At 25.7% G+C, this 20,755-nt stretch overlaps 3 protein-coding genes across 7 annotated transcripts; 2 read left to right on the forward strand and 1 right to left on the reverse strand.

Moving 5' to 3' along the window:
• The first annotated feature begins 684 nt into the window (after window positions 1-684).
• LOC122717326 (nuclear pore complex protein Nup160 homolog) lies at window positions 685-8,789 on the forward strand. Of its 3 annotated transcripts, none has more exons than XM_043941298.1 (10): window positions 685-845; window positions 1,089-1,402; window positions 1,514-1,643; window positions 1,739-2,265; window positions 2,339-3,798; window positions 3,884-4,566; window positions 4,638-5,335; window positions 5,403-5,636; window positions 6,352-6,455; window positions 8,692-8,789. In XM_043941298.1, exons 1-9 carry the CDS (start codon window positions 761-763, stop codon window positions 6,451-6,453), a joined length of 4,233 nt encoding a protein of 1,410 aa, XP_043797233.1. In that variant the 5' UTR covers window positions 685-760; the 3' UTR covers window positions 6,454-6,455; window positions 8,692-8,789. The 3 variants fall into 3 exon arrangements, with proteins under 3 accessions (XP_043797233.1, XP_043797232.1, XP_043797231.1); XM_043941297.1 differs by lacking the exon at window positions 8,692-8,789 and adding an exon at window positions 6,530-6,668; XM_043941296.1 differs by lacking the exon at window positions 8,692-8,789 and having other exon boundaries at window positions 6,352-6,483.
• Window positions 6,660-17,582, reverse strand: LOC122717327 (uncharacterized protein C17G8.02-like). 2 transcript variants are annotated; one of them, XM_043941299.1, is made up of 9 exons: window positions 17,408-17,576; window positions 17,258-17,336; window positions 16,194-16,380; window positions 15,885-16,056; window positions 15,552-15,802; window positions 15,292-15,490; window positions 7,092-7,226; window positions 6,885-6,973; window positions 6,660-6,801 (listed from the first exon to the last, which is right to left on the reverse strand). In XM_043941299.1, exons 2-9 carry the CDS (start codon window positions 17,326-17,328, stop codon window positions 6,688-6,690), a joined length of 1,218 nt encoding a protein of 405 aa, XP_043797234.1. In that variant the 5' UTR covers window positions 17,329-17,336; window positions 17,408-17,576; the 3' UTR covers window positions 6,660-6,687. The 2 variants fall into 2 exon arrangements, 1 of the variants encoding a protein (XP_043797234.1); XR_006347200.1 differs by having other exon boundaries at window positions 6,785-6,801; window positions 7,052-7,226; window positions 17,408-17,582.
• On the forward strand, window positions 8,365-20,738 carry LOC122717325 (calcineurin-binding protein cabin-1-like). Of its 2 annotated transcripts, XM_043941295.1 has the most exons (14): window positions 8,365-8,789; window positions 9,195-10,723; window positions 10,792-10,956; window positions 11,017-11,205; window positions 11,278-11,421; window positions 11,499-11,679; window positions 11,746-12,971; window positions 13,056-13,130; window positions 13,228-13,603; window positions 13,675-15,096; window positions 17,525-17,688; window positions 17,821-18,088; window positions 18,173-18,316; window positions 18,396-20,738. In XM_043941295.1, exons 1-14 carry the CDS (start codon window positions 8,706-8,708, stop codon window positions 20,076-20,078), a joined length of 7,650 nt encoding a protein of 2,549 aa, XP_043797230.1. In that variant the 5' UTR covers window positions 8,365-8,705; the 3' UTR covers window positions 20,079-20,738. The 2 variants fall into 2 exon arrangements, with proteins under 2 accessions (XP_043797230.1, XP_043797229.1); XM_043941294.1 differs by having other exon boundaries at window positions 11,746-13,130.
• The last annotated feature ends 17 nt before the right edge of the window (window positions 20,739-20,755 follow it).

The raw sequence follows: 20,755 nt of genomic DNA on the forward strand, positions 1-20,755 counted from the left end.
ATTAGAAATAAATATTACATAACAAAATTAAAAAATCCAAATACCTAAGTTAAATTTTTAATCTTTTATAAGTCCAAATTAAAATATAAATTATAAGAATTTTATGTACTATTTCCTCATTTATATTTCATTTATATGAATTTTGCCTATATTTTTTGTTTTGTTTAGTTTTATAAAATTTATAAGTAATTCATCTTTCTAATAATAGATGTCTCATAAGCTTATGAGATCTCTCCAAAGTACTCGTGCACTTGTATGTTTCTATATAAATACATTTTAAAAATTGTATTTACGGGTCCGATGCACCTGGCGAAGTATTTGAACAACGGTATCATATGATTTAAAAATATTCCCATTAATTTGACAACATTGAGTGGTTTTTCTTCCACACACAGATCCTAGGTGTTGACGTCGACCCTCCTTTTGGTTTTTTTTATTTTATTTTTATTTTTGTTTAACTTATATTTTTTATAACTTTTTATGACTATAAGTTAAAAATTTTAAAAATAATTTTTTAGTTCGCAAAAAATAAATTGAAGAATTTTTTTAAAGAAAAATTATTTATAATTTAAAAGAATATTGAATAAATCATATAAGTTAGCAACAGAAGGTAAAGTTGAGGGCGCCAAAGTGCAAAGCGCGAAGCGTAAAGCGTGATGCTAACACGCAATGTTCGATGCCCGCTAAAATTTTGAGCATCGTTGTAATGTAATTTACAAGTTAAACTGACATATTATTTATTCAAAAATACAATAAAGAAATGGAAGAATTTCTGTTGGGTTACCGGGAAGTTGTACCTGATCAAACTGTACCAGAAAAATGGAATGAAATCAAGTTGAATACAGGTAGATAATCATAACCTTTATTTTTATTAGATAAATAAAATTACATTTTAAAAAATAATTTAAAAGCAATATTTTTATTATATAAGTGATTATTTTTTATTTATAAAAGCATATATCACTTTTAAAATGAAAACATATAACTTTATAAATGAATATAAAAATTTCTAATTAATTCTTATATTTGTACTTTTCAAATAAAATATAATTCTACATATATAATTCAATAATTATATTATTTCATAGGTGGTAGTCAAAGTACTTTGCAAGATATAAAAGTTCCAGAGCGAGCTGGTGGTTATTCTTATAATGATGGTTCAAAATATTTTACACGGAATCGATTTATTTATTGGCGTATTTGTCATGATGTACTTGAGTTGGTTGAACACAGTTTAGATATTAATTTGGCTAATTGTAGAGTAAGATATAAATTTACAGACACACCTATTTTGGATGGAATTTCTATACATGAAACAATTAATTCAGTAATTATATTAATAGCAACTGTTTCTAGTATTCATAAATTATCATTTCCTCATCCCGAACGAATTCATAAAAATGTAAGTACTTTTTAAGAGTTAAATATCGTATGAATATCGTACAATATAATATTGTACATAATATTGTAATAAAATATTAAGTTTTTAATATATTGATATATTATTTTTTAGGAACATTCATTAAATACATATAAAGATTTAGGTACACAGTCAATATTTAGTGAAACATCTACTCAGAATATAAAAAAAACAATAGAAGATCCTCATATGTTTCATGTTATTACAAATGCTGGAACTACAAGTTAGCAATTTATGATAGATTATAGAAAACAATATTTATATATATATATATATATATATATATATCTATTACTATAATTTGGATTTTTTTTATAGATTCTCCAGTTCCTCATGCAGCTGCATCATGGTTTATTCCACCACAAGAAGCATTATTTGCTTTTGCTTATAATTCTGGAACTATACTCCTTTTAAGGCTAGACATTAAAACTGGCCTTGTGCATAGTAATGAATTAAAACAAGATTCAATAGTACCAAGATTTCTTAGTGGTATTGCAACTGCTTTCAGAGGTCGTAATTCTGAAGCCCATGTGGCTATGTCATTAACTATACATAATTGTGAAAATGATACATATCTTTTTGCTTTGTGCCGTGAAGGTAATATTCGTATGTGGTCTTGTAATAAAGCTCAATGTGTGGCAGTAAGTGATATAACAATAGATAATCATGTTGCATCTGAAGGTGCACAAGGACATATATTAAAAAAAACGTTGAGTCCTAATAATGAATTATACTTGGCGACTTTTTTAAAATTTAATTCCAGATGCGAATTTTGTATTTTAAAACCAATTCAAGATAATGGTGTATTTAAATTTAAGAGATTATGTACAAAATTTGCACCAGATGTATGTATTTTTTATATATATTTATATTAATTATCATACATTATGTTATTAATTTTTATATTAATCTTTATAGCAACATTTAGTCGATTTTTTTTTTACTACTACTCGATTATGGGCTGTATGGAGAACTACTGATATGGATACAGTTGAAGTAACTCATGCACAATTATCATTATCGAGTGGTATGCGCGTTAATTCTGAATGGGAAACAGCAATCTTAGAACAAACACCAGATAGAGATTATATTCTTAATGATGCTGATACTGATCCAAGACAAACATATATTAATTATATTTTTTATCCTGGACAATTTTCTTTGACAGATATAACAAAAGCCTTGAACATATATAGAAGGTCTAATTGTATAGAGAATAAAATTCTTTCTGCCACTGAATTAAAAGTAGAAGCTGAAAAAGCTGTAGAAGCTGAAATACAGGCTGAAATTATGGATTACGAACTTATGGACGAAGACTACTTGGAAATCGCCAATCGATGTTGGTCAAAATTTTATTCTTGTGTTATACAGTATCATGCTAATAGTACGAGACCAGTGGGATTGTTGTTACTACCAACTGTTTATGGAGTAGTTTTACTTAAAAAGTCATGCTTTTCACTTTTGAGACCAATGGAAGCTTTGGAATATTTAATGTTTTGCAATGAAAAATCATATACATCGCGATTCAAAATATCACCAATTTTATCGCAAGATGAGGATATATGTCAAGATCTTATTATAATAATGTCAGCATTGGTATTGATAGAAGAACAATTATCTGAAGAAACTAAAATAATGATAAAGAGAGAAATGTATCATTTGAGAAGTCCAGATATCATTATTGATGATTTATTATCAAAACTAATGTTAGAATCAGAAGAACCAATTAGTAATTTCATTACACATCATCCTAGCTCTCATAGATTGTCAAATGTTAGAGATATATCCAGTGCTATGGCAATGTTATTGGAAACATTAACATATGATCTTGGTCAACCAAATAAGTTACAACTTAATGAAGATCATGATGCTTCAAAATTATTACTTAATATCAATCACTTTTTTAGTAGTCATTTAGGTATCTCAGCAATATCAAAAAGTGTAACACAAATAACACAATTAAGATTCGCAATCTGCAGGAATTTATTAATTTTGCAACAAATAATATTATTACGACCAGAATTGTTTGATTCGCGATCTTTACATTCTATAAAATCATCATTAGCACCCAGGACAGTAGTGTTAATGCAAGCTTATTATGTTGTAACATGGATATGTGAATCCACAGCATTACCAATGCCTATGCAATCATTATTAGATTCTAGTGTTCAGCGTTTAGCATTATTGAAGCTTGCTGATTCAAGAACAAATATAGTATTTAAACAACATCGATCTTTGTTGTTATTAGAATTATTTATACAAAACAGTGGTGCAAAACATGCTCATAATTTGATGGCTCATACAAATTTAGATGCAACTACTTTAATTCCTTGGCATTATGGCATGTTAACACATATTACATTTATCGCTCAACTTATGTATCCTTTTTTAAGATTTATTTTATATGTATATATCATTTTTATTTTTAAATTATTATATGTTTACTTAATAATAATTAATTAGTTGGCCAAGATCGGGAAATTTTATCTTTCCTGAATGGCTACTATCTAGTTGTCAATTTTTATTGGTTCAAGAATATGTAAGACTCTTGAATACATGGTGTGAATGGAACATTGCATCGAGAAAATTTATTTTAGCAGTCGCACTACTTGAAATGGGAGAAGCGCAAAAAGCATGCGATCATTTTCTCCGAGCTTCTGGAGGAATTTTGACGGATGAATTTTTAGCAGATGCCTTACTCGAATCCAGTGTACTATCTGAAAATAGTTCGTTAATTCAATATTATTTAAAAGTTATCAGATTATTTGAAGAACATAATGCTTTTGACTGCATTATAGAACTCGCTGAAACAGCTATATTAATAGCTGATAAAGATGATCCTAATTTACCAACATTGCATTCAATAGTATTTGTGCAACATTTAAACTTGGGTCATCATATCAAAGCTTATAATTGTTTAAATTCGAATCCAGATGCCGCGCGTAGAGTAGATTGTTTGAGACAATTAGTAGTAACTCTGTTTGAACGAAAAAAATTAATAGATTTAATTTCATTTCCATATGTTGATATGTACGAAGATTTAGAAAGAATAGTAGAAGGTAGAGCCCGAAGCGTGGATCTCATGGAAAATAATTATTACAATTTTTTATATAGCTTCCATATAAATAAAGGAAATATGCGGAAAGGTATTAAACTTTGATCTATTATGATATTAACAAATAAACATTTTTTATATTATAATTAATTTGTTTTACAGCTGCATCAGTGATGTATGAACAAGCTATGCGTTTGAGCCAAGAATCACAATCTGTTGTAATTGTATCAAGACAAGCTCAATGCTTATTAGCATGTATTAATGCATTACATCTTGTTTCTGAAAAGTATAGATGGATTGTTAGACCTGTAATTGATCAAAATTATTTAGAGGAAATGGATTATGAAATTTCTCAAACAAGGAAAAGTATCAGCAATGAAGATATTTTGCATTATAAAATAAAGAAACAAGTTGAAGTTCTTGAATTAAATGATATAAAAAAAGAATACTATGTAGTAGATGCAAGATTGAAAGTATCAAAAATGAATTCAGATATTGTTTCACATGCTGGACCTTCAGAGCTTATTATTATTCTATCAACTATTGGATTATACACAACAGCGTTGCATTTATGTGATGAATTTAATATTAATAAAAGCTCTGTACTTGAAAGTTTAACTTCACAATGTATACGATTAAGTCGAGGAGAAGATTCAAATGCATGGGACTGGCTTATTCAAAATGATATATTTGATATTGGTTTATCTAATACAAATATTACAAATACTGCTTGGAGATTATTAGAATATTTGACATTAGAACATGAAAAAGATAGATGTAGCGAATTACATAAAGCTGTAGCCCGAAAATTACTTCAAGAAAGAGCGTTCATACCTCAATGGTTATTAATATCGTATAAGGTGAATAACTTTTTAAAAATTTTTACTCATATTTATATAATTAAAACTTTTTTTATTATTATTATAGAAACGAAATGCTGCGGAACTTCTTCGTCTTATGTTAAATACTGGTAGAATATTAGAAGCTAGTGACTTAGGAATTGAATATATTAATGCTGTTTTGGGTAATGGTATAGAAAATTTTGGTCTTGAAACATATTTAACATCTGTAACTCAAATGGCAGTCTGGTTACCACTTAATACATTAGAAGTACTTTTATACGAATTAAAAGAAATTAGTGAGAAACCTATTTTTTCTGAGGTATGCATTTTTTTATTTTATATAGAATGCAGCATTCAAATAGAAAAAACTAAATATTTTTGTTATTTTTAGTTTTATAAAAGAAATATTCAGGACTAAGTTGTACTATTTCAAAGAAAATCAGATATTTAAAAGAATTTTTTTTCAAGACATTTTTTTTTTTTTTTTTTTTTTTTTCATATCTTTATTTTATGGAGATTCCATAAAATATGAAATGAGTTTGATAATTGTTCTATTTTGATAATTTAATCTAAAGGAATTTACATTATATATTTCCAACAATATTAAATATTATTTTATTAGTGGGCTCATAGTTATTGAATTTTTTGAAACATATGTTCATGTTAAGATACATAATCTGTTAATCAAATATTTATACTATAAGTTAATAGAGCTGTAGAGTAACAAATCTATTTTTTAAATCTCAATTGGATTTTTATGGAAAGTTAATTTTTTATTTTAATAAGTAGAAATTAAAAGATACAAATAGATCATTTTTAAAAAAATTTCCTATTATATACTTCTATTATTTACCTCATATTTTCTGATATCATATTGTTTATTATGATAAATTATATCTTTTAATTTTTTTCATTTTTCACTTTTGTCCTGAATATTTTTTTCATAAAAATAACGGAGACATTTAAGTTTTCCCATTTAAATATCTCAGTCTATATTGCATTCATAAAAATATTAATAAAAATGCTAATTTTAGAATTACCAGAGATTACAACAAGCATTAGATAAATACAAAGAAAAAGTAATAAACGTATCAAAGGATATGATTGAAATAAAATTAAGTAAAAAAAATCGCTAATAGTAAGTAAAACATTTATATTAGTAAAAATTATGTGAAAATTGTTTGATAATATATTTTGTTTTTCTATTATAAGAATATACAGAATATAAAAATCAGTATGTGCATGCATGTGTAACTGTTTGCATTGATGGCAGTAATCCTTTTATTAATCTTGGTCTGTAAAATTTTGAACATATTAGAAAAGATAAAATATTACATTTTGTATTTTGTAAGAAGAAATATTAGAAAATATCAAGCGTAAATTGGAGCATGATTAATTGATACCAGTACTGTAAATATAATAATCACACCAAGAATTGATGTGACAATCGCGGCAATCATTTGTGGACATCTTTTGAACAAAACCTGAAACGATCGTAAGATTAAATTAATCATCATTTCTAAATATAATTAATTATTTTATTGAAAAATTATGAAGAAAATGTTACCATTAAAAGAACTATCAAAGCAAGAATAAAAATTGTTCCAATGGGTAAAAGAAAAGATGCTGCCCAATAATGTTTTTGTATTTCGGGATCTAAAAACAAGTATTGATAGTTTATGGTAAGAAAATTATGAAATAGAAATTTTATAAGACTGTATAAAGATACGATACCAGAAATTAATAATCTTTATCTTATGTAAAGATATCTCACCATTACGCCAATGCGTTTTATATATTTCATAGGGAGACACGCGAATTCTCCTTACAATACTTTTATTTGTTATAACTACAGAATCAAGGAAACTTCGCATGTCTACAGATTGCACTCCATCTGCGATCCAATCTCCTACAATGTATATATTTATCACAATAAGTTTCTGATAACTATTTCATTATGTATTTTAAACTTTAATTGTATTGTATTTGGAAAATAAGTTTAAATTTGTACAATTTCAATTAATATCATTATTTTCAGTTACTAAAAAAATCATTATTTATAGCATAAAGTAAAACTGCCAACATAATTATTATGTATTTTAATTTTTATTAGAATATACTTTAACAAAATTTACTTTAACAAAAAATGTTAACATAAACTTTCTATAAAAATGACTTCTATATATTTATAAGAATAATTTTATTCTATTTATTATTCTAACAATTTCTATTTCTATATTAATATTTTTATTTAATTTGTTATCATTTCATGATTTTAATAAGTTATTAAGAAGTAAATAGTAAATAATAGTTTATAATAGTTATTATCTATAGTCTACCATAAAATATAATGTTTTTATATGATTTATAATGGAAATGTATTTAACATGTTAAAAATAATGTAGTTAAATTTTTTAAACTGGTGTTTTTATATATACCATTGTATTTTAGTTATTAAATTTCTTGTTAATTTTTTCTTTTAATTTTTTGTTATCAAATATTTAAAAAAGCATTAATTTATAGACAATTTTATATTAATCTTGTATGTGCTAAATCTTATATTTGATTTTTTGTACACAATGTTTAAATTTTTAATAACTAAATTTATCATCTTATAAATTAATACATACAAGAAAATTTGTTATTAATACTTACCCCAAATCATAAACATTGTAGCATGTTAAATACAATAGTTCAATGACCCAAATATATTTTTTAATTCCTCTTGCAAAATTCTTAAATTTACTTTTTTTATTTTCAGTAAAATTTTTATTTTTATTTTACCTAAGAAAATTGTATGTATTTCATTTATTATTTATAAATTGTCATAAATTGAGAAAATAAATTAATAATTCCAATAAAATAATAATAGTAATTGATAAAAATTGATAAAAAAATACAAAATAAAAATAAATTGATAAAAAATACAAAATAAAAAATTGATAAGTTTACATAATAAAATTTTTACAAAATTTAATATAAATATAAAATTTTAAATAAATCATATAAAACAATTATATTATTAATATAAAATAAAGATACACGTTACAATATGTGCGAAACGTGTGCATAAAATTATCTCGAAAGTTCATAGATAATGCATATATAAGGTGTTTAAACAATAATTCCATTTTAATTATTTCATATAAACAGTATGCAATACATGTGTAAAGAATAAAGATATCCATAAATTACATATTCATAAAAAAAATGTAGAATATTTTAAAATTATAAGAAACAAATATATATTTTTTTTAACCACCCTATATAAATGTATAAATACAAACTAGCACGTTGTATGCTTAGTAGCATGGCGGCTTTAAAAAAAACCGGTTGATTTGTTGATATTTTATATATAAATCTCAATTTTTAAGGAAAAATTCTAAAAATGATAAAGATATCAGCATTAAACGAAGAATCTAGTGAAGAAAGTGAAGAAGAAGATGTACCAACTATTACAAAAGAAGCTCAAGTATGTGTCGGAATTGTTAACTTTTTATTAATTATAAAACTTAACCTATAAACTTGTCATTTATGAAAACTTGATTTTTATATAATAAAAATTTTATATAAAATAATATGAAACATCATATTATAGGAACTATTTTTATTGATATCTATTTATAATAATTTAATATTTTATATTTGATTATCTTTTATTTCGCACATTTTAAATTATATATTATAAATTATTTATATTCAAAGAATATGTTATTTAATTGAATATATGATGCGCATATTCAATTCATTTAATTTATTATTACTTTTTTTTTTAATTTTTGCTTTTTATACAGAAAAATTAAAATTTATTGTTCATTATTACTGACATATGCTTCATTAAAATATAAAAAATTTATTTCATACATGTCTGTTTCAGGAACAAATAGCTTTTACTGAATATAATAAAGCTTTAGTATTGTTAAAAGAAAATAAACAGGAAGATGCACTTAATATTTTTAAAGATCTTTTAGAAACTGAATTATTGGATGAAGTTCAAAAACCTGAAATACCTGATGGTAAATCTAGACCAATGTTGTCATTAAAATATTCTTGTTTTAAAAATATTGGAGCTATACAGGCCATATTAGGAAATTATGAAGAAGCTATAGAAAATTATTGGGAAGCAGCTAATTTAGATGATTCAGATGTAACATTATGGTATAGAATAGGCACTTTAGCTTTGAAAATTTCAAATTTAGAATTAGCATGTTCATCATTTAAGCAAGGTTTAAAATGTAATGCAAATCATTGGCCATGTTTAGATAATATGATAACTGCCTTATATGCAGTTCCTGATTATATGAATTGTCTTTTATATATTTCTATGGCATTAGAACGTGATCCTACTTATGTGAAAGGTTTAGCTTTTCGTGATAGAATATTTAAAGACATTCCATGCCTTGAAGAATGCTATAAATTATATAATAGTGATTGGCAATTAGATCCACCATTATATACTCAATATGATCATTTAATAGGAGATAAATTAATAGCAGAAGCAAAAGATATTGCCAAGAAATGGGCAGAAGCTTGTAAAAAAGAATTCTGTCCTAAACCATTGCCAGATTTGACATTAAGGAAACCTATAAAAAATTATACTTGGTTAGATTTAGGAGAATGTTTATTAGATATGCACAGATACATTGCAGAAAATAACTTAAGTTTTGTTAGTAGAATTAATTTAATTGTTCAAAATTCTGAAGAGATACCTAAAACATATATTGAGACAGAAAATGATGCTAACACCGATCAAGAAATATTACAAAGTGCCATGATAAAAAATGAAAATGATATTGAAAAATCAATGAAGATGGAAACGGATGAAACAAATTCTCCATTTGAAACATCTGATGACAATCAAGCATGTGCTGGTACTGAATGTCTAATGGAAATTGAAATAGAAGATGACAAAAAATCATGTTCCACTGATGTACAAATAATAGAAGATGAAGATCCTTTAAGAATTTTAGATACAGATGCTGTACAGTTTGAAGAACAAAGTCAAGTAAAAAATGATTTAGATGAACAAAATAACTTTGAAATACATGAAAGTGAAGATAAATTACAATTAGATAAAATAATGGATGATGCTGATAATGAAGCACAAAATGATAATATTAGTGATAAAGATAGTAACAAATCCAATGATGAAAAAAATTCAAAAAAAGAAGACAAACCACAGTGTAAGACAGAAGAAAAATTATCTGAGAAAATTGAAGGAAAAGAAGAAGTACAAAAGGTAAAGAAGAGAAGGAGAAGTGCTTTATGTTTTCTACAACAATGGGCTTGGAGTTGTAATAGCATGAGACGTTCAGCAAGAGTTAGAAGTTCAAATAGAAGAGAAGCTGAAAGAGATGATGTTCAATTAGAAGAAACTCTTAGAAGAATATTTCCTAGCACATTATTGTATGTAAAAATATATTTATATAATCTATAATACTCTTGTTATACATAAATCATATTTAATATTTTAGACCAGATACTGTAAAATTAACCAAAGATGATCCTTCTAAAAATATGGATGATTCTATGGATACAATGGATTTATATCAATTGTTTGCTAATCAAGAAAATAATAGCAATATTATAGAAACAGTTAAAAGTTCTGAGAGTTCGAAATCACCGAGTCCCGATATGAGGTACTTATTTAATATAAAATATGTAAAAAAAATTTGATAATAACTTTTTTTCGTTTATAGTCAACAACAAAATTATTTCGGCACAGAATGTGAAATAGCTGATGTAAATATATTTATTAATGAACACAGTAATAAGAATAACTTAATGATAATTATAGCAAAGTATACAGAATTTTTATGTACTAAATGGAATCAAGAATGGTCTAAAGGAATATTAGATATATATTTGCAAGCATATACATTTATGAGGTATATCAAATAAATATATTTTTCTATGTAAATACAATATCAATCATAAATTTTTTTTCCTCTTTTATGCAGAGAACACATTCCTCATCCATCACCATTTGAACAAGATATAAATGATGATGTTTTAAAATTAGATGCTGAAATGACTTTATTATTTGGTGAACTTCACACAGATAAATGGTTAAGCAATAAACCAGATATATTACCTTCTTCAACGTATGTTTTATTTTTTTTTTTTTTTTATCATTCATTTCGCATTAAAAAAAATAATGAAAATATATCATTTATTCTAGATTAGATAAACTTGGTACAGGATTGCCATCTGAAGAATTAGGGCATATAATTTTTACAAGTGTTAGAAAAGATATCATAAATGAAGAAAATATTTTCATATTATTAAGGGTTTTATGGCTCAAAGCTAATATTTTTTTGTGCCAAGGAGATACAGATATTGTCATTGAAACTTTAGAATTGGTAAGCAGTTCGATTTCAACATAAAAACATATTTTAAATTTATATAATCAAAAATTATTTTTTCAGTTATTAAATCACATGCAAGAATTGGAAAAACAAAATCAAAACATTTTTTTGAAACTGCCTAATTGTAAATATAATTCTCAAATCAGTATTAAAATAGTAGAGAAAAAACTTAAATCTATTCATAGAGGACAAAAATTAGGAGAGATACAAAACCTGTACGATGAAAAAAAATATGCTGAACTAGCTTATATATTACAGGATACATTTAAATTTGCAAAACAAGGAAATAAATTTTTATCTGTAAATGATAATATTGTTGATAGGGTACAACAATTATCTATGTTATTAGATAGTTTATGGCAATTACAACAATATGAAGAATGTTATGTGTGGGCAGAAGCTTGCCTTAATGAAGCATGGCAAAATTATTTAAATGCTTCTGATGAAATCGAACAAAAAAAATGGACAACTTCTATTTTAATGGCGCTTGAAAAATTAAAAGCTTGTACGATTGAAGTTAGCACTTTTGTTGTGAAATATTTGCCGGAAACACGTCTTTCAAGATTAGTACAAAATTTGGTTCATATTGTTTGCAATCAATTAGATGTATCAGAAACTACTGTAGAGATGCCACTTGAGACTGTTTTGCCTTGGATTTTATTGCATTATATTTTGCAATATAAAGAAGATAAAGAGAGAGCAAAGGCTGAATCGTCATATAAAAATAAACATAATTCTAATTATTCTGAATCAGATGATGAAGATGAAGGTGTTCCAGCATCCATTATGATTTTATTTATTGCTCATGATTTTATGGGAAGACATTCATGGTGTTGTTATAATGAAGCAAAATTATTATTTTTTACTTTAAATTTAGTTATTCCAAAATTGGAAACACCTCAATTTTCTAGCATAAAAAGCAAAGTTTCAAAGTATTTAGAACAAATATTTTATTGTTTATATGGTCATTACAATAAAGTGAATAAGAGTCGACCGAAACATATAGAGGAACATGGAGTACCTCAAATGAAAGTGACTTGGGAAGGAGCACAATTATTGTTCGATTTCTATAAACCCAAGCAAATACCAGAATTTTGTTCACCTAAATCTTTAACAATTAGTGCAGATACAGAAGATTTATTTAAACGTATAATAAAGTTAATTCCTCCAGAAAGTGATCCAAATCAAGTAATTGATGAAATGATGGCTTATATCATGGGTGAACGAGAAACAATGCCGACTGTCAAAAAACTTCTACCGCATTCTATGTCTACTATTTATTATCTGTTAGCAGATTTTTATTTTAAAAACGGTAAGTGGAGTGCAGCTATTCGATATTATTTATTGGATTTATGTTTTCATCCAACAAGATTGAGCTCTTGGACTGGATTAGCAATGTCATCAGCCACTGTAATAGATACTTGGTTAAATAAGTATACTCCAATGTAAGTACTAAAAAAAAATTAAATTTAAATATTGAAATGAATTCATTAATATGCTATAAAATAAATTAATAATGTCAATTATTTATTTCATGTTTAGAAATGAAGACAAACTTTTAGCAAAAGCAAAACTAACTCAATCCAGTTATCGACATGCTGTCGAATTAGATTCCTGTAATCATATTATTTGGACTGAATATGGATCATTTGCATATACTGTTCATTCCTTTTGCTCACGATTATTAAAACAAGAAACACACACATTAAGTATGGGACGATTTGAAATCCTAGAAACTAGGAAAGAAGAAATGTTAGAAATTGCATATAAGTGTTTTCAGTCTTGTGCTCGTTTATTTATTGGTGATAAGGATGGAACAATACCACATGATGAAAGATGGTTATATCAATATATGCTCGGTAAAATTGCAGAAAAAAAAAATCAAGATCCTCCTATATATTTAGAACATTATGCAAAGGTTTACAAATCTATATTCTATTTATTTTAATTATGGTTAAAATATTCTAATTTTTTTATATCTAATTATAGGCTAGTGAATTATTATATCACAATAATGCACAATATCCACGCAGAATAAATCATAAATATCCACAGCATCTTTCAATTGAAGCATTAGAAGTCCATTATCGAATTCATGCGAGCATATTGAAATATCTTGAGCAGCATGAAGGAAAACTCTTGAAAAAATCTTTAGGTCAATTGCTTCAATTTCATCTTGAAAAATGTGCCAAAGGGCCTTTTATGAAATATACTTCAAAGTTAAATGAGAAAACTAAAGAAGAAAATCTTTTCACAAGTAATAAAATTACCACAAAAGAAGTGGAATTTACAACTGAAAATGACAGAAATGTTGTCACTATTGCTCAACGTTCAAATAGTATCGAGGAGATTGAAATTATAGACAGAACAAATACAGGATTTGCAACGAATCAACGTAATGAACAAGAAAAAACTGAAACACGTAAAAGATCTCCCACTGAATTACCTCAAGATAATATAAAAAAAATAAAATTAGGCAATGTATCTCATTTGCAATTAATGCATGATGTCGTAGCTTTAATAGATGATGTAATCACGAAAGTTTGCGATATGGTTTCACAAAAAGAAAAAGTCGATGATATTATGGTATTATCAAGTGATGAAAGCAATGAATCAAAATCACAAAAAAAGAAAGCAAAAAAAACCATCGAAAAAACAAAGACATCGAAATCAGATGATGCTAAAAAAAATTCATTAACATCTGTAAAGATTGGTACCATATTCGAAAATGAAGGAAAGTCAGAGAATGTTCAAGATTTAATGGATGCACTCATGAAACAAGCAATGGAAATTAGTCAAGAAACACGACAATCTTCACCTGAAGACGAAGATACAAGAAAATTCGATGGAAAATGGTTACAAAATGAAGATTTTCAATTAAATAATAAAGAAATGAAAGATAAAATTCTTGACAAAAAGAAGCCTGCTAGTGCTACCAAGGAAGAAACAACTTTAAGTAGGAGAGGTTCACAAGAAAGTACAACAACCACACAAACAACTACAACAACGGAAACAAATAATTCTAGTTCTAGTAGCAGCGATGAAACAAGTAGCAGTGACGATAGTTCTGATAGCGATAGTTCAAGTGATACTGAAACCGATTCTGGTGAAAGTGAAAGTGAAAAAAAGAAAGAAGATTCAGATTTTGCACAAAAAGAAGAAAATATGTCGGAAGAAGAAGTTGCTACTTTAATAGCATATTGTTTAGCTGGTTTAGAACAATGCATCTTAAGATTTTCAGAACATTACAAATCATTTTACAGACTATCTCATTTTTTTTTCAATAACAAGACTGCTAAAGATATAATAAAATGCAGAAATCTTTTGTTGGACAATTATAACTGTCAATTTTATCGAGGAGAAAATTTTCAAGGATTGTTTGCTGATAGAAAAAGCACAAATTTTTTCAATGTAAGTATTTTGTATTATATCTAATTACATATATATATATATATATATATTTGCAAAATAGATAAAATAAATTTTGATAAATTTAAGAAAATTTTTCCAATAAGAATTGTTGGAAAGTAATTGTATCAAATGATTGTATAATTTTTGCATTTTTTGATTTCTTAGTTAAATTAGTATAATCCACAAGTATTGAACCTCTTGCGAGTCCGTCGATTACAGGTTGTACATTGGTTTCTATGGATTTTATTATAAGTTGTGGCCATAACATAGTTGCAGCAGCCATTGCATCAGAAGCACTCCATGAATTAGAGATGGACATATTTATTCGTTCCGCTTTATTTAAAAAATTTATAATAGTAGAATTTATTTTTCCCAATACATTTTTACGCCAATCCTATTAAAAAATTGAAGTTTTATTATTTCATAATTTTTTTATATTATTTTTAAATAATTACCATAGATATATAACTTTGAATTGCTGTTTCCCATGGAAATAAAATAGTTGTAGTGGTTTTATTCAAAATCATATAATTACTTTCTGGATCTTGATAAAAATTAAATTCAACATTAGGTAGAATATTACCAATTCCAGAAATACTGGAACCTAATATAATGTGATTTTTTAAGTACTTTAAAAATAAAGGTTCCAATGCAATTGCTGTGGCAATATTTGTTGATGGACCAATACTTAATAAACTTATTTGATCTATAATTTGTAATAAACATAATTAAATATAACTTCTTAACAAGTTTTAATTTGTACTATATTAAATAAGTCAATTATTTACTTGGATATTGTTTTACTATGTCTATGAGAGCTACAGCTGCATGTTTACTTTCATCTACTTTAGCAATTATATTTTCGGTAAAATTAAAATCTCCAAGACCATCAGAACCAAAAAAATCATTATATTTATATTCATTTATTAATGCTTTTTGTGCTCCTTTATATACCGGTATCTATAAGATATATAATTATATAATAATTATATATTATATTATAATAATATATTATAATATATATTATAAATATATAATTATTTAATAATATATAATTATATAATAATAATATTTAAATAAGTTACTAATATACTTACATCACTTCTATTGGCAATGGTTAAAATTTTAAGTACATTAATAACTACATTTTCCACATATGTATTTCCATAAGAGCAAGTAATTGCTAAAATATTATTTGTAGATTTAAGAATTAAAAATATAGCTACTGCATCATCTGCCCCAGCATCTGTATCTATTATAATTTTTTCTAATGCATTGATAAACCTTATAAAAGATTTAATAATAATTGTCTTATTTAAAAAATATAAATGAATTTATGTTTTACATTTTTTAAATTCTTTTTAATTTATATAAGTTATTTACGCAATTAGAAAAATTATATCTCTTTCTCTAGTATAAAAAAATCTTAAAAAAAAAATTACATTTTCAAAATATTTTTTTAATATATTTCAAATTAATTTTTCGAATATGTATGCATAATATTTTTTTATGTCGATTGATAAAATGATTGAATCTATTAAAAAATTCAAGTTTATTTCTATTTAAATAATTGCAAAAATATTGTATAAGAAAAATATAATTATAAAGATATAATTATAATTCTTTTTTTTCTGTTTTTTAAATATATTTTTTAAGCAGAAGATATGATTTTCGCAATTGCGTGAATTATTTTGTAAGTTGATCCAATTAATAATAATGAAATCATAAAAGAAACTAATTGTGATACTCATAATGTAGCCATACTTTGAAGTTATGAAATATTTTAAATTTTTAAATTTTAGAAAAATTATTTATGAATTAATATATTATATTTTACAGCAATTCAATTTTATAATATTTTATTCAATAGCTACTTTATTTTATCTAATTGGATAATAGTAATAATTATTAAAATAATTATTAAAAATTATTAAAAATTAGAAAACATATTTTTAAAAGAGACAATGCAATTCCGAATTGATATTACAAAACCTTCATATATAATCATGAATTAAAAACTTTTATTTCGTTGATTAATAAATAATAAAATAATTAATGTCAATCTTTAACTTATTTTAATATTTATCTTAAAATTATTATCATATCATGATTTCATTACAATTGTATTGAACAATTTTTTATTAAATTTTTTAATTTTTACCTGATGTTATGTAATATTACACATAATGAGATTGTAGCTAAAAGCTTACAATAAAACATATGTATCTTCATTTTTTTTTCTAAACAAATATAAATATTATTTAATAAAATAAAAATTGTAATAATAAAAAAAGATAAAAATTACACATACCTATTTACTTTTTAGATTAATAAATTTATTTTTATATTCGAATGTATTATTATGATCAAATAATTATGGTTTATCAACTTTTTTATCTCAATGTAAATATATCGCTTATCTTTACAGGGCGTATGGCATATACCAAACAGAGAAGTTGATAGACCGGGAAGTTTCGCTTTTCATATGTCTCGTTGCGTAACTTTATTAATGCAAGTACTTAAAGAAACGAATGATGGTCGAATGTTAATTCAATTAAGTGTGCAACTTGGAAAAATACCAGAATCAGACAAGTACAGTTTAAATAAAAAAATATTTTATTTTCTATATATTTTTTCTTTTATTAAAATTTATATTAATACAATGATTTGATACTTCAAAATATGAAAAATATTTATTTATAAAATTGTATGTTACTTTTTTAGAAAATATTTACGTGATTCAGAAAGAGAACAATTATCTTGTCAAGCATTGACTCTGTGTTTACAATCTCTTAGAACCAAAGTACAATTAATGGGAACAAGCACTTCTGATCTTGCAATTAATAAAAATGCAGATGCTAGAACTCAAGTACTTCTTGATACATATTGGGTATATCAGAGAGCTTTAAAAAGTTTTCAAACTAAAGAACAAACTATACAAGTACTTGCTTCTTTATTGGTAGATACGTATAAAACATATATTGGTAATAAAGTAAGTTAATTTTTTGAATAAAATATTTTGAGAATATCTCATAAATATTCATAATTACTTTATTTTTTAAATCTTTTTTGATAGAATTTGGAGGGAAATGTTTTAGAGATTGCTACAAAATATTGTAATGATTATAATTATAATCGAAAAGTTTTAAGTAAGTTTTTCTCCAGTCTTGATAAACCTACAGAGAATCAAACACAGCCTCAAGCTACATCTCCAATTCCTGTAAGATCTATAATCTTATTATTTAAAATTATTTGTACTATCTATGTTAATATAAATTTCATTTTCAATGTTTGTATAGGTAACTACATCCCAACCACAAGTCACTTCTACATCACCACAATCTTCTCAAAGCCGAAAATCATATAAAAATCTAACATCTACTGGTCGACCAAGAGGACGTCCACCCAATGTGAATAAATATCTACAAGCAATGCAAAGTAGTAACGCAATGAATCAATTCAGCGCGAAAGCTACTTTCGCTAATTATATGGGAGCATCGGGAAATCGATCTTTAATGAATCCCTATTTTATGCATCCATTAGTTGATCCAAATATATTATCCGCTTTATTAACAAGTGGATTAAGCAATAGTATGATGGATCCTTTATCAGCTATGAATTATTTAAATCAAATGGGTAATTATCAAGATATTTTAAGACAATATCAAAATAATCTTTCTTCTTTATCAAGTTTAGCCAGTGGATTAAACAGTACCATTGCTACTGCATCCAACATTAGCAGTGTACCTACAATGAGTACATCTACTTCTAATATAAATGCTGCTTCCAATATAAGCAATTTGGGTAACTTAAATAATTTAACAGTACAACAGTTACTAAATTTAAGTAATGCTTCAGCAACAACTTCACGTTCCACACCTTTATATCAACAAGCAGTAACAACAAAAACTACCACTGCAACTACCACCACTGCATCTTTAACTAAAGATAGACCTAGTATATCAATAACTCCAGTAAATACAGTATTACCCAAAAGTAAATCATCAAAACAAAGTCCACAAAGTGAATCTGTAGCAGTCCAACTTCCAAAATCTTTACAAATATCACAACCATCAAAAACTATCTTACAACCACCAACTACACAAGTTTCTTTGCTAAAACCATCTATTGTTCACACACAAGTTAAAACTAGTCCACCAAAACAAATAAGCGCACCTCAAATTCGAGTATCAAAGTCATTGACTGAGCCTCAGCCAGCACATAATCCGTCTTTATCGCATTCTCCTTTGAAAAATAGTGCGACAACAAATCCACCTGCAGTTCCTCAAGTTGCACATGCAACATTGAGTCCATCAATGACTATGAAACAAACATTACCTATAAACGTACCTACTTCTCATTCAGGAACATCATTACAACACAAATTATTGTCAAAGAAAAATTCACAAAGATCATATTCACAAACAAATGTGCAAAATTTAGTTAGAAAAGCAAAACCAGTTAAAACAATGTCTGCATTGCCGAATAATTTATCGAATATATTGAGTGCAATGCCTGGGAACTCGTCAATGGCACCGTATATACCACCAGAATTAAGTGGAATTTCCGTAAGTCCGGTAAATCCTCAAGCTGGTTTGAAAGGTCCAAGTACAAAATATTCACAATATAAAAAATCGTCCACAAAAACGAAACCAACAATGGATATTTCCAATTCTTTGCCAAATTCATATTCTCAAGGAAATTCTGTTGAAGCTTTCTCGATGCTTTCTCAATTGAAACAGCATTCGCATTTAGAGATCATACCTCAGCAAAAGCCTCAGCAAATAAAGTCAACTCTAGAATACACAAAAAACTTGTCTTCAGGTGTGAGTGTAGTTTCACAAAAAGTATCAGAATCTCTGAGGCCATCAGACTGTAGCAAAACTATGTATGATTTACCGAGAGGAAAATCGAGTAGTGTTTCTAGCAAAAAAGGAGAAAAAACTAATGATAGCGTTGAAATTATAACATTAGATGATTGAATGTTCATTACAAGAATATTAATATTTCATCTCTTGTTTCTTAATCTCATTTTTTGACTTTTGTTTATTGATGTATTGTTCATGCTGAATGCAATTGTCATCCATAATTTGAAATGATTATAATGTGTAAATTATAAGATAAAATAGTCATACAAATAATATTTTTTAACATTTTTGTAGTCTATGTTTTAATCAAGAACAACTGAAATAGTTCGCTAGCCTTCTCACTTCTGTGCCTAATGGAGTCATTCTATATATGAACATTTAATTATTACACATGAAAATAGATAATAATAAACGTATTCTAAACTATAAAAATAATTAAAATGAAATTCTTACGTAAAATATACATATATTCAAGAAATTATATTCCAGGAAAAAAGTAGTGAAAATTTAACTTTTCACAAGTTAGGATGACAAGCCTCAGGATGACAATGCTTGAATATCACTACTTTTTACGAAGTTCTAATAATCGTAACAGTAATGCAATCGCGAATATAATTTCACAATAATTCCAAGGAAACATTTTTGCATATTAATAAAACAACAAACAATTATTTTTCTACTGTGTACATTCAGCAACCAATATAATTTTTTTTGTATGTAAAAAAGAGAATAGGCAAATGTAATTAGATATTAGTAACATGTGTATATTTTCTAATGAATAATTTATAAAA

This window comes from Apis laboriosa, unplaced genomic scaffold (genome assembly GCF_014066325.1).
Source record: "Apis laboriosa isolate Shangri-la unplaced genomic scaffold, ASM1406632v1 scaffold4_cov146, whole genome shotgun sequence".
Lineage (NCBI taxonomy): Eukaryota > Metazoa > Arthropoda > Insecta > Hymenoptera > Apidae > Apis > Apis laboriosa.

What these genes read in the sequence shown, in the direction of transcription:
- LOC122717326 (XM_043941298.1), top strand. Translation starts at nt 761, where the DNA reads ATGGAAGAATTTCTGTTGGGTTACCGGGAAGTTGTACCTGATCAAACT. An exon ending in TAAAGGAAATATGCGGAAAG is followed by an intron (nt 4,567 to 4,637) that starts GTATTAAACTTT and finishes TTTGTTTTACAG; the next exon opens with CTGCATCAGTGATGTATGAA. An exon ending in AGAAACCTATTTTTTCTGAG is followed by an intron (nt 5,637 to 6,351) that starts GTATGCATTTTT and finishes TGCTAATTTTAG; the next exon opens with AATTACCAGAGATTACAACA.
- LOC122717327 (XM_043941299.1), bottom strand. Translation starts at nt 17,328, where the DNA reads ATGAAGATACATATGTTTTATTGTAAGCTTTTAGCTACAATCTCATTA. An exon ending in TAAAACGCATTGGCGTAATG is followed by an intron (nt 6,974 to 7,091) that starts GTGAGATATCTT and finishes ACTTGTTTTTAG; the next exon opens with ATCCCGAAATACAAAAACAT. An exon ending in CTTTGATAGTTCTTTTAATG is followed by an intron (nt 6,802 to 6,884) that starts GTAACATTTTCT and finishes CGATCGTTTCAG; the next exon opens with GTTTTGTTCAAAAGATGTCC.
- LOC122717325 (XM_043941294.1), top strand. Translation starts at nt 8,706, where the DNA reads ATGATAAAGATATCAGCATTAAACGAAGAATCTAGTGAAGAAAGTGAA. An exon ending in ATTTAGAACATTATGCAAAG is followed by an intron (nt 13,604 to 13,674) that starts GTTTACAAATCT and finishes ATCTAATTATAG; the next exon opens with GCTAGTGAATTATTATATCA. An exon ending in AAACATATATTGGTAATAAA is followed by an intron (nt 18,089 to 18,172) that starts GTAAGTTAATTT and finishes CTTTTTTGATAG; the next exon opens with AATTTGGAGGGAAATGTTTT.